The following is a 12468-nucleotide window of genomic DNA, read 5'->3' as shown; positions in this document are numbered from 1 at the left end:
AAGAGACTCCAGACCCGCCTTTCCCCACAAGGGAGGTTTGTCCTGCTCCTAAACCCCCCCAAAAATCAAACAGCACCCGGGCACGGCACTCGGTGGCATTTCTGGTGTGACTGCCCCCGCCAAAGGACCATCCCTGCCTGCCGAGGTGCCCACACCGGGGCTGCCACCTGCGCGGGGATGCTGCCCCAAAACGCCATCCCCTGACCTCGGGGGGAGGCTGCCTCACCCCCACATCCCCTACCCCCCTCTGCGGGCCGGGTTGCCGCTAGATGGCAAGCGGAGCCCGGCGGAGCCCGGCGGAGGCTCCGCGGGGCGGTGCGGGGCGGAGCGGAGCCGCAGCGCGGGGTGAGAGGAGCGGAGCGGGCCCGGCCATGGGCTCGGGCGGCAGCGGGCAGGGGCAAGGGCAAGGGCAAGGGCAAGGGTAGGGCTGGGGGGCCGTGTCCCCCCGGTGCCCGGCCATGCGGCCCCGCGCAGCCCCGCGCCCCGCCCGCTGAGCCCCGCTCGCCGCCGCCCTCGCTGCCGCTGCGGGGCTGCGGGGCCGGCCCCTGCCCGCAACTTTGAACGATGATCACTGTCAACGCGGATGGCAAGATAATGGTCAGAAGATGCCTCGTCACCTTGAGACCCTTTAGGTAAAGTTGGTGTTTGCTTCTGGCCGCTGCTGCCTCGCCCGGTTGCTGCGGGCGGGGGATGCGGCTGGCCGGGCTCGGGCTCCGTGTGCGGGGTGCGGTGGGCGGATGGAGCCCGGCTGGGCATGGCAGGGACCGGGCAGGGACCGGGCAGGGACCGGGCAGGGACGGGGAAGGGACCGGGTAGCAATCCGGGCAGGGACCAGGCAGGGACCAGGCAGCGATCCGGGCAGCGATCCGGGCAGGGATCCGGGCAGGGACCGGGCAGGATCCGGGCAGGGATTCGGGCAGGGATTCAGGCAGGGACCGGGCAGGGAGCAGGCAGCGATCCGGGCAGGGACCGGGCAGGGACCGGACAGAGATTCGGGCAGGGATTCGGGCAGGGACCGGGCAGGGACCGGGCAGGGACCGGGCAGGGACGGGGAAGGGACCGGGTAGCAATCCGGGCAGGGACCAGGCAGGGACCGGGCAGCGATCCGGGCAGGGACCGGGCAGGGATTCACGCAGGATCCGGGCAGGGACGGGGAAGGGACCGGGCAGCGATCCGGGCAGGGACCGGGCAGGGACCGGGCAGCGATTCGGGCAGGATCCGGGCAGGGACGGGGAAGGGACCAGGCAGCGATCCGGGCAGGGATTCGGGCAGGGACCGGGCAGGGACCGGGCAGCGATCCGGGCAGCGATCCGGGCAGGATCCGGGCAGAATCCAGGCAGGGATCCGAGAAAGATCCGGGCAGGGATCCGGGCAGCGATCCGGGCAGGGATTCAGGCAGGATCCGGGCAGGGACCGGGCAGGGACCGGGCAGGATCCGGGCAGGGACCGGGCAGGATCCGGGCAGAATCCAGGCAGGGATTCAGGCAGGATTCGGGAGGGATCCAGGCAGGTCTGCCCGCGGGGCAGCTCCCGCTGCCTTCCAGCTCCCGGTTCGCCCCGCCGCCGGTGGGTGTCTCTGGGGTTATCGCCGGGCTGCTCGCCGCTGGATTTTTTGAGAATGGCTCTAGATGTTGGTACTCCGGGGGGATTATGTTCCTCTGGTTTAAGCCTGCTGGTGCAGCTGGGGATTTCAAAACCCACCTTGAGCTGGCAGTGGGGCTGGGGTGGATGTCCAAACCTGAACCCCTCCGGCTCCAGCACACCGATACCCACCCATTGTTTTTTCCCCTTGCTGTAACTCCCCATTTTTGCTTCCATACATTCCCTTCCCCTCTCCAGCCCCTGCTCTCAGTCTTCCTTGACTTAATGGAGATGAGCTTCTGTTGCTGCCGAGCTTGAGACACACGGGAGATGTTGGGAGATGTTGGAAGTTACCTGGTTTTTCCATGGGGAGAGGGACCAAAACCCCTTAGAGATAGAGGCGAACGTGCCGGGGGACGGAGCTCAAGGTGGGGCGAGCCCAGCCCAGCGGTTTCCAGCGCTCCTCGCTGTGTTTGGAGCTCTGGGGTCACCGGAGGGATCTGCTCGCTGTCCTTTTGCTTAGCCCAGGCTACCCCCGGCGTGGGGAAGGACAGGCTGGGTTTGCACCTTGCTCTCAGGTGTGGGGAGCTTGTCTGCCTCTCCTCGGGAGCCTGGAGCGATTTCTGCTGCCTGGGACTGGGGAGCTTGGCCAGGGGGATGCCCCAAAGTGCTGGCAGAGGTGTGAGGGTTCCCAGAGCTCAGGAGTGGAGCAGGGAGTGACTGGAGGGATGCAGGAAGGGTGCACTCACCCCGGGGAATGCTCTTTGCCTGGCTGTTTGCTCTCTTAGCTGGGTTTGAATTCCACAGTGAGGAAGTGACTGGCTGGAGCATCCCTGTGCCCTGGGCATCACCCCTGAGGCAGGGGAGCCCCGTGTCCAGCAGTGACCTGGAGTCAGGGTGGGAGAGCACAGGGCGGTCATGAACTCCCATTAGGGATGAGGATGTGTGTGGATGAGGGGTTTGTGACGGCTGGATGGTCTCTGGAGTCCAGGTGGAGAACTTGCACTGTCCTGGACGTGTGCTCTGGGCTGGTTTCTGCTCTCCAACCAGTCCAGACCAGTATTGGTGCCACTGGAACCAGCAGGGTTACCTCGTTGTTAACAGCCGGGCTCTCCCTGTGCAAGAGGAGGAATTCCCAAGACCCTCTCCTTACTGTCCCACAGTGTCCAGGACCTCTGCACCTCCTCCCTGCTGCTGTCATGCTGCATGTGACCCCCCATGCCACAGCCCTGTGTCACCTTGCTCCCAGCCCTGCGTGGGTTTGTGTTGGCACTGCCCAGCTCCAGCCTTAACCCAGTGCAAATCACCTCTTCTCCCCCACATCCTCGGCTGCTGTGGGTCAGGGATAACCTCCAGCAGTGGGAGAAGGTCCTGGCACTCAGGTTGGGTCCTGTGAATGGGTTCCCTGCTGCTGGCTGGGCAAAGCCTCACTGCTCCGGGGAATCCCGTGGCGCCATCCCTGCCTGATGGGGTTTGCTGCTATCAGAGGTGAGGTGCCATCAGCAAACAGCACACAGGAAACCTGATCCTGTGCACCAAAACATTTCATTAACCACCCTCCAGACACGTTAAGCAAAGCAATGCAGGGCCCTGAGCTGAGAGAGAGCCTGCAGAGAGGGAGCAGATCGGTCTGGAAAAGCACAGGAATGTCCAAGGGCGGCTCTGACTTCATCCCAGCAGCAAAGAGGGTCTCACTTGCCATGGTGCTGGATGCAGGCAAGAATTCACCGAGGAGCCCTCGTCCAGCTCACCCAGCTCTGGGCTCTGGAGTTGTGTTTGCCAGCTGGGAACCAAAGCCAGGCTTTCTGTGGGATGTAACAGTGCTCAGTGAGAGTTCACTCTGGTCCCTGCATGGATCACGGTGCCTCAGCATCGGTCTGACAGCACCACAGCCCTGCTGGGCTCTGAGCAAAAAGGGTTTGAGGGAGAGGAGTCGTTCATTAACCTGACCTCTGCTGGTAGGAACGGTGGCTCAGCTTTTGGGAGTTGAAAACTTGTCTAATAAAAGATGTTACCTGGCTCTTGGTTTCCCCCTGCACCTGTGTGGGATTGTCCCTGTGGGTCCCAGCTGGGTGATGTGGCACCATGGGCACAGTCCTGTGTCACATTCCCAGTGTCACAGTCCCATCCTGCTGGGTGCTGCTGGCCTTCCTCCCCCCACCACATCCCAGCTCAGCACTCAGACCCTCCTGGTCACATCCAGCTTTCAGTTCCATGGGACAAAATCCTCCATGACTGGGGCATCATTTCCAATTGTCATTTAAGACTTGAGGAATTTCACTTTTTTTTATTTTGGACACCGAGCCAGAGCCCAGAACTGTGAACATTTCAGTTTGGGGAGGATGTGGAGAGGGACTTAGCACCAGAACTGTGTCAGAGTGATTAATTAAACATGACATGGGATGACAGGCAAAGCCAGCATGCAGGGTAGGTGTTATTTGGTCCTTGGAACTCCAGAGTCTTCAGGGAGTTAGGTTTGATTTTGGGGGAGAGGACCCAGTGCCTTTGGACCATCTGGGATCTGTTATGTTTTACCTGCTTTGTGGTGAATTGTTTTTCTGTATAAGGAGTTTCCACTCAGGTGAGTCTGGGCCAGGCACTTTTATTTACCTGGAGAACATCAGCAAAAGTAAGGGAGTTGGGGTTCTCAGGCTGAGTCCAGCCCTGCACCATCCCTGCTCCCTGGAGCACTGCTCTGGGCTGGATCCACCGATCTCCCAAAGACAGCAATTCCAGTCAGGCTCCAATTTATCTTTTTTTCATTATTATTATTTTTTTTTTTTTTTTTTAGGAAAAAAAGCATCTTGCATCTCCCCTACTCTCTCTGTAATCCAGTCAAAATGAAAAAAGGTTTTGTTTCCTAGGGAGATGGTGGAGCACAGATCACCTTTGGATCTTTTTTCTTCCCTTCCCCTTTTTCTTTCTGCTCAGTGCTTAACGATCCCTCCTTGCCAGACTATAATTATGAAGATTAAAAAGCGTCAACAAGGTCTTGCATAATGATGAAGATATTGTCAATAAGAGGTGTGAGAGCAGGATCAGGGCTGAGCATTTATTCAGGTGATGCTTTGTTAAAATGCCCCTTGGAGGAGGGGATACCAGGATGGGTCCTTGGGTGGGTTTTGTACCAGATGTGCTCCCAGGGAGGACCCTGGGGTGCAGGACCTGCCTGGGCTTTGTCCCCTTTCAGCTTGTTTCTTCTCCAGCCTGCTGCTGTGCTCTCCTGCCAGGGAAGTGCCATGGCAGACAGCTTTCCCTAAGGGCAAATTCAGCCCTCCAAAGCCAGCTGGGTGCAGCAATCCCTTCCAGGGTGTTCCCAGAGCCAGCACTGCACTGGGCTCAGGCTGGGAAAATGGCACATAATGCACTAACGTCCCCAGATCACCCCCTCTCCAAGCTATTTATGGGACACCACGCTACTTTGCAGCATCAGGGATGCTCTGCTGCCTCCACAATCACCTCCCTGCTGGAGCTGGACCACAGCTCTCTGCAAACCTTCTCCCAGGTCTGCCCTGGGGAGGGGCTGAGCTCTGCATCGTGTCTGTGTGCAGATCCCACAGCTCCACGCTTCAGCAGCATCTGCTGGGGAGGGGTGGCTCTGCTCCACTGCTCACTGCCTGTGGGGCTGTGCCTGTAGCCAGGCCTTTAGGGATGGGAGCCCGGATTAGGGAGTGCACAGTGGTTTATGTGGCTTGTAGAAACTGCTTCCCACCCCTCCAGCGGCGGCTCATTCAGAAATAAAGGGACCTGAGCTGGTCCAGGCCGCACAGGGATGTCAGGCAGTTCTAGCGATGCACTTCAGCATCCCCTCTCCCAGGGGATCAGCTCTCCCAGGTGGGTCAGCTCCCCAAAATGGTTCAGCTCTGTCAGGTGGGTCAGCCCTCCCAGCTGGGTCAGCTCCCCAAAATAGTTCAGCTCTCCCAGCTGGGTCAGCTCTCCCAGGCCAGCTCTGGCCTGGCTGTCAGGGAGGCTTTGTGCTGGTGCTGAGTGTGCTGCTGGCAGTGCTGACAAGCCCAGATTGTTGCTTTTCCCCCTGATTAGGTGGGAGGTGAGAAGGGGATGAGGAGCTGTGCTGCTTGTCCAGAGCCCAGGGATGGGCAGGAGTTGTCTGCTGTGAGCAAGGCTGATCCTCCTCGGAGCAGGCAAAGGAAACCCTTGGTTGCTGAGCTGGCTGCCCTGGATCTGGGCTCAGGGGTGTGCTGTGTGTGTGACAGCAGCATCAGAGCTGCCTGCATGGAGGTGTAAGTGCCATGCCTTGCCCAGAGTCTCTCCAGGCAAGGAAAGCCTGGCTGTGCCAGCTGGGACAGTGAGGACCTGCCCTGGGAGCTTCTCCACTAGATCTCCCTGGGGAGGCCCAGCCCTTCTTGAGCTGCTTGACACGGTACTTGAGCTCTCCACAACATCTCCAGTCACTAACGAGGGCTTTGAAGCAGGTCACTTTATTTGTTAGCCCTTTCCAGCAGCAGATAATTGCAGTGCTGGCGTGCTGTAGCGCAGAGTTGAAGGCTGGTTCCTACTCCTCTGCCTTTTCGCTGAGTAGGAATGCTTAGGTGGAGGGCTGGGGGCTCCTGTGCACCTGGAAAAGCCTGGGTGGCTGTGCTGTGGCTGTGCAGCTCCTGAGCCCTGTGGAGGATGCTGTGAGATTCCAAAGGAGAGCTGCAGGCTCCTGTCCTCTGTGCTTTGCTTCCCTTTGGCTCAGGGATGCTGAGAGGCAGCGATGCCAGGGCACCCCGAGGGCTCCCTCAGCTCCTGTCCCACACAGGATTTCCCTGTTGGAAGACAAACCTGTTGTTTCTCGAGGCTGGCTGGGGGTTCTCTTTTCTCTTTCTCCTGCTGGAGATTTCCCCTGGGTCTGGTGGCTGAGCTGATGCTGCTGCTCTGGGAGCTGTCACAGTGACACTGGCAGTGCCTCTGCCAGGGCTTTTCCCGTGTGCTGCTGGAGGCTGCTGCACCTCCAGGGAGTCCCGGGGATGATGGCAGCATCTCTGAGCTGTGGAAGGAGGCCAGACATCCATCCCTTGGCACAGAGCACTCTGCTGTGCACTCCCTGGTGCACAACAGCCAGGCTGGCACAGAGCTCTTACCTTCAGCCCTTCACCCCCAAAAGAGGGACTGGCCTGAATTTGGGCTGAGCAGGAGCAGTGCTGGGAGCTCCTGCCCCTCCTGGAGGTGACATCCTGCCCAGTGTGTCCCCTGGGAGCCACTTTCCCGCTGAACAAAGCAGTGATGGGGTGGCCCCAGGCCACATGAGTGCTGCCCTGCAGGTCCCTCCTTGTCCCTTGTGCACAGGGGACACAATGACGATGCCAGTGGCCAAGTTACAGTGGAACAAAAGGCTTTGTATAAAAAACTAAAAGGGTTTTTTTTAGATCCTGTGGGAGGAAGGGAAGGTAAAGGTCTCTCTTCACTCCTCTCTGCCAGAGGAACACAGGTATTGTTTATTGGAGTGGTTCCTGTGCTCTGGGTTGTCGGGCTGGAGCATCACAGGGCAGTTGTGGTCTGGCTCAGCTTCCCCGCTGAAGATGCAAATCCCCACTCCTCCTTGAGTGCAGGGCAGGATTCCTCCAGCCTGTCGGAGAGGCTGCAGGGATTTCAGAGGGGGTTCTCAGGCAAAAGTCCCTGCTCAGTGCCAGGGTTTGTGTCCTGGGCTCTTTGTGAAGCACACGAGGGTCTGGCCTGGCTGGGGCTGCACCGATACTCCCTGCCAGGGCTGGGTGGGGTGTGAGCCTCAGGGATGGAGCTGGGATTGTCCCAGACACCCAAAGCCTCTCCTGCTGCTGTGCAAGGGTGTGGGAATCCAGGGCTTCCCTCTGGCTGCCCTGGCAGGTCTGGGACCCTGGCAGGGGTCAGGAACCCCCCTGGACAGAGCCCCCAGAGACACTGTCTGTGATCTCTGTCCATGGAAAAGAGTTTTCAATCTTACAGGATCAATTACAAGCTCTGAGTGTTTGATATAAGTAATAATTAGGTGTGGCACGGGTGCAAAAGTAAAATTTTAGGATTCTAGATTAGGGATCCAAAGGGGACAAGATGGAGGAAATTGGGTGTGCCTTGTCCTTTTTCTCCTTCTTCATGCCCTCCATGTTTCACTGCAGTGTTGGCATTTTTCTGTTGGTTTAGGTTGGGGACACACTGTCCAACGTAGGTGACAGATATTGGCACGTTATTGTAAATCCAGCACAGGTAGTTTCTGGTATTTAATGTTTGTACCATCCCACTGAGGGCAGAGCCCCACACGCTGCCCTGCAGGACAGAGCTGCGGCAGGGCAGCAGAACATGTTAGAGATAAACAGAATAAACAACCTTGAAACCAGCACAGACGAATTATGACTTCTTCTTTGGTAGTGGGGCTGACAGACAGAGACTTTCTACAATCTCAGGATCATCAATACCTCAGATTCTGACAGGACCACAAGGGGATGACCCCAGGGTGGTGGGGCAGGCCCAGCAGGGAGGAACTGGCTCCTCATCACACCTTGCTCCAGCTCTGCTTTCTCTCCTGCAGGATTTTCGTGCTGGGCATTGGATTTTTCACCCTGTGCTTCCTGATGACATCCCTGGGAGGGCAGTTCTCAGCCAAGCGCCCGGGGGACTCCCCCTTCACCATCCGCACCGAAGGTGAGCGCGGCTCCGTGCCCGGCCTGGCCTGCTTCGAACAGACAGGTTCTGCTAAGGAAGGCAGGAGCCTCCCCTGAAATGGAAAATGTAAACCCCCTCCCTCTGAATTATTGTAGTTTTGATATTAAGGGCTTCTCAGGCAAAGATATGAGAATTAGAATAACAGTTCTTACTAGGAAAATTAAAAATACAAATGCAGTAGAACAAAAAAGAAAACAAACTGCTGCCAGAGTCAGGGGTTCAGGTGATTAAATCGAGGTGTGTAAATGGGTTCACCCTCTTGCCTGACCCTCTTGGGCTCTGCTGAGGGCTGTGAGCACCAGCCTTGCTGGCTGGGAGAGATGCTGCCTTGCTCCGAGGTGGTGCAGGTTGAATGTTGCTTCTGGTGATGCCTGACTGGTCTCATTAGAAGAAGAAAAGAAGTAAATTATGACCTAGGTCCTCTAATCTTTCAAGGTTTTGGTCTCTTAGCTTTCTAAATGGGTAAGGCAAATCCTGCTTTGTTAGAAAGCTCAAAATTTCAATGCAAATCCAATTTTTTTTCTATATTCAGTGGCTTTGCCAAACAAACTATTGCTTCCAGATGAATTGCTGCACATTTGGCTGTTGCTGTGCTTCTTATTGAGGAAGATGAGCTTCATTCATGGCCTCACACACTGGTTTAAAACACAAAGCCTCCTCTCTCCTGCCTCTGGAGGAAGGTTGTGTTCTTTGTCCCCAGAGCTTGGCAGGCACAGCCTGAGAGGCTTTTTCTCACTCTTTAACACCTGGTTCAGGTTTTGGGGTTCAGCTTTTCGGGATTCAGCCTGTCCTGTCACACTGGTTTGTAGGGACTGGCCGTGCCCCATCACCTGCTCCCAGGGGTGAGTAACCCCCAGAGCAGGGTGGGACCAAGGCTCAGGGAATGTGCTGGCCAGGAGCTGGCCAGTGTCACCACAGACCTCCCTCTGTCACCTGGGAAAGGCTGTGGCTGTTGGGGGCAGGATCTGATGGTGGAAGAACCAGCTATCCCAGCCATGGCAAAGGCAGGAAGGGTGATGGATCCTGGGCAGCCTCCCTTGGAAATGGGGAGTCACAGCCCCTGGGGAGATGGGAAACCCCATCCCTGCAGCCTCTGAGAGCACACCCAGCTGAGTGGGGCTGTGGGCAGGGCTGACCCCTCTGTTTGGAGGCTGGGGAGGGCACTCAGGGCTGAGTGACCTGCCCAGCCCAGCCTTGAGCCTCAGCTGCTGCAATTCAAAGGGAGACATGAAAATGCCCCAGCCCTGCCCAGAGCTTTCCTGGCTCCTGAACTGTGCGAGCAGCCAGTCATAACCAAAATAAACATAGATGTGAGGCAGGAGCATGAACGGGGGAAATGGATAATGTCACAGTCCAGAAGTTAATCCCATTTAAAATTTGATTTTTTTGTATGTGAATGCCTTTCTCGGAGGTTCTCTCCAAAAGCCAAGTTTCTTGGTGTGTGCCAGAAATCATTCCTCAGATGGATTCTCTGCTTGGTGATTCGCTGCAGCAGAGGCTTTGCATCTTAACAATAAATAAAAAAAGCCCTTCTGAAATGCAAGTTATTTTCTCCTAATCCACTGCTGTCAAGTAAACACAGACAAAGGTTCCTTCGTTTTGAAATGGCCACTGAGAGAATTTATTCTGCAAACAAAGATGTAGATAAAAAAGGGAAACAGAGAAGTCTATAAATTTTGAATGTGGGAGATGCTTTGGGAAGGGCTCTAGACTGAGGAGACTGAGTTTTCTGTGCCCTCTTCTCTCCTCTCATTTAGAATTTAATATGTTTGATGAGCCTTTTTTCCACCCAAGCATCTTTCTTGCAGTTGTTTTACTGCTGGAGTCAGGGGGCAGGAGGCTGCTGCTGAAAAAGGACCAAATTCTGCAATCATGGTGCTGGGGAGGATTTGGCTGTGGTCCCTCAGCCCGTGGCTGTGCCCCAGGCTGGATTTGGTGGGATGTACATCCCGCTGGTGCAGCTTGCTGCTGCAGGGGATTAGCCAGTGAAAATAGGTTATTAAGTGTTAAAACGTGATTAGATGTGGCTGGAATATTGCCTGCAACTGCTGTAGCTGGCTCAAAGAGTCAAAATCCTTTGGGTTCCTCTTGCTGTTGATTCCTGCAGGGTTGGACATGAGGTGCTGGAGGAATTTGCTGCAAACCCAGGGGAGGTGTAGGACAGGTCCTGAAAGGCTGGAGCAGAGCTCTGCCCCCGTGCTGGGCAGCTGCTGCCTGCAAGAGGGGCCTGATTTGATTTCAGGAGACCTTGTTGGAACTTGGCTAGAAGCATTTGAAGTGGTTCACAGGTATCTCTGTGCCCGGGGTCACTGCTGCAGCAGCGGTTCTGGTGCTGAGCTCCTGAGGTCCTGCAGCCTTTGGGAAGTGGGGGTTTGCTGGGGGCTGGAGTTGTGTGTTTGCTGTTCCCATAGCTATTTTTTTTCAACTTGTTTTTAAGTGTTTCCTGCTGCTCAGCTGCAGAGATCAACACCTGCCTTTTCCCACCCCAGCATCTCCAGCTGGTTTCCTGTGGCTGGCCACAACTGGGCTCTTGTGCTGTGTATCCTGCACGGCTTTGGGAGCAGGATGGGTGGGAATGGGATGAAGGAAGGACAAGGGTGGGGGAGAGATGATTTTAGAGCACAAACTGGAAAACAGAACCAGGAGAGGTGAAGCTCAGCCTCTGCAAGGCTGTTGCACCTTGTCCTGGGTTGCTGAGATGTGTTTTGGGGTCTGATCTCAGGGCTGCAGGATATGGGTCCTAATGGGGTGATAAGCAGCCTGTGGGCTAGAACAGAGGTTTTCCCAGTCCTACAGCACTGGGACGTTGCAGCTGGGCAATGGTAACTCAACCTGGAATCTGTCTGGAGGTGGGCAGTGCAGCAGCAGGGACTTCCCGTGGTCTGTGATCCAGCAGAATTGCAGGTCACCACAGACCAGCTTCTGCTGCAAGAAGATTTGGTCATTTACATTCATTTTGGAGGGAATAAAAATAAATGTGGAAAAGAAAAAAAATGTGGAAGCCTGCCTTTGCTGGCTTGGGGTGTCTTGTGCAACATGCAGACCACGGGGAAGCTGAGCACTGGGGCTTCCTTGTGGTGTCAGAATGGCTCTGGTTTGTCACGTTGGGCTACAGGACTCGGGAGAGATCCAGAGCCAACAGCCAAGGCATGTTGTGCTGGAGATGGTGTGTAATGTCACCTGGCAGGAATCCTGCCCTGTTCTCCTCAAACCCTCTCAGTATTCAGCTCCTGGAGTGCTCTGCCTCTCCTGCTGCTGTTGCTTGCTCCAGTTCCTGGTGTCTCACCTGCTTAAAATGATTTCTTCCATCAGTGAACACAGAAGAGGAGAGAGGGAGATGTTTGGGGCTGTGCAGCGCAGCTGTGAGCTTTGATGTTTGTGGCTTCTGTTTCTCTCTGGAGCAGGGATGTTGTGGAGGGGTGGGAACTGTGCTGCAGATGGTAATGCTGAAGGTTGCTCCGGGTTTTGTAGGGCATTTTCACCGTTTCAGAGCCACAGCACCGTGAAGCAACGGGATCTCATGTTATTTCAATGCCTTGGATTGCTCCCTGAGGAGCGGAGCAGAGAGGCCAAATAGAAATGTGAGAACCTACATGATCTCCTCAGAGGGGTCCTTTGCTCCTGCTCCCGGCTCTGCTGCTTTTCCTTCTGCTCCAGCAGCGTCCCAGCTGGGTTAGCATGGCCAGGTAACATCACCATTTGTTCTCACAGAGGATGCAGAAAGGTCAGGCTTGGATTTGCAAATGATCAGAGCGAGCTTGAGTAACTCTGTCATCCCCCCTGGCAGTCAGCTGTGCTGGGAGAGGAGGAGGAGGAGGAGGAGGAGGAGGCGGTCTGTCCATGATCCTGACCCCCTGTGACAACAGAGGAGGGCACAGCTCAGTTCAGCCCCATCCTGGCTCCACTGAGATGCTGCTCAGCCCAGGAGAGCTTTAAAATAAAATACAGATGTGTTCACCTCCCCTCTCCCTTGGGAAAGGTAATTTTCGGGATCCATTTGCAAATTTGGGTTGCTGCCACTTGTGATTGATCCCAGTCAGCTTCTGGGCAGAGCACACAATTCTTCTGACAGGAGCTTGGGTTGGGCAGAATACCCAAAAGTTGCTTTGTGGCTTTGGGAATCCCTTTTTTTACCTGCTCTGGCTGGGGAGAGCGGCTGGAGCGAGGGCTTGGGCTGCTGTCTCCTTGAGACACAGCCCACAGACGTGTGGTTCCAGGGATGTTCGTGTTCCCTTTGCTTTTAAGAAG

General features: G+C 56.1%; 1 protein-coding gene across 2 annotated transcripts in view; it reads left to right on the top strand.

Annotated features, from left to right (window-relative positions):
* Window positions 1-424: 424 nt before the first annotated feature.
* Window positions 425-12468, top strand: part of MGAT5B (alpha-1,6-mannosylglycoprotein 6-beta-N-acetylglucosaminyltransferase B) — a 65878-nt gene continuing 53834 nt past the window's right edge. Inside the window, exons 1-2 of one of the 2 annotated variants that reach the window (XM_041719819.2) lie at window positions 425-632; window positions 8087-8199. In XM_041719819.2, coding sequence (XP_041575753.1) covers window positions 565-632; window positions 8087-8199 — 181 coding nt within the window. In that variant the 5' untranslated portion in view covers window positions 425-564. The remainder of the gene's footprint in view (window positions 633-8086; window positions 8200-12468) is intronic. The other variant, XM_072936985.1, reaches the window with a different exon arrangement.

This window comes from Taeniopygia guttata, chromosome 18 (assembly GCF_048771995.1).
Source record: "Taeniopygia guttata chromosome 18, bTaeGut7.mat, whole genome shotgun sequence".
Lineage (NCBI taxonomy): Eukaryota > Metazoa > Chordata > Aves > Passeriformes > Estrildidae > Taeniopygia > Taeniopygia guttata.
The sequence above is the reverse complement of the archived record's forward strand: the minus strand, read 5'-3'. Positions and strand labels throughout refer to the sequence as shown.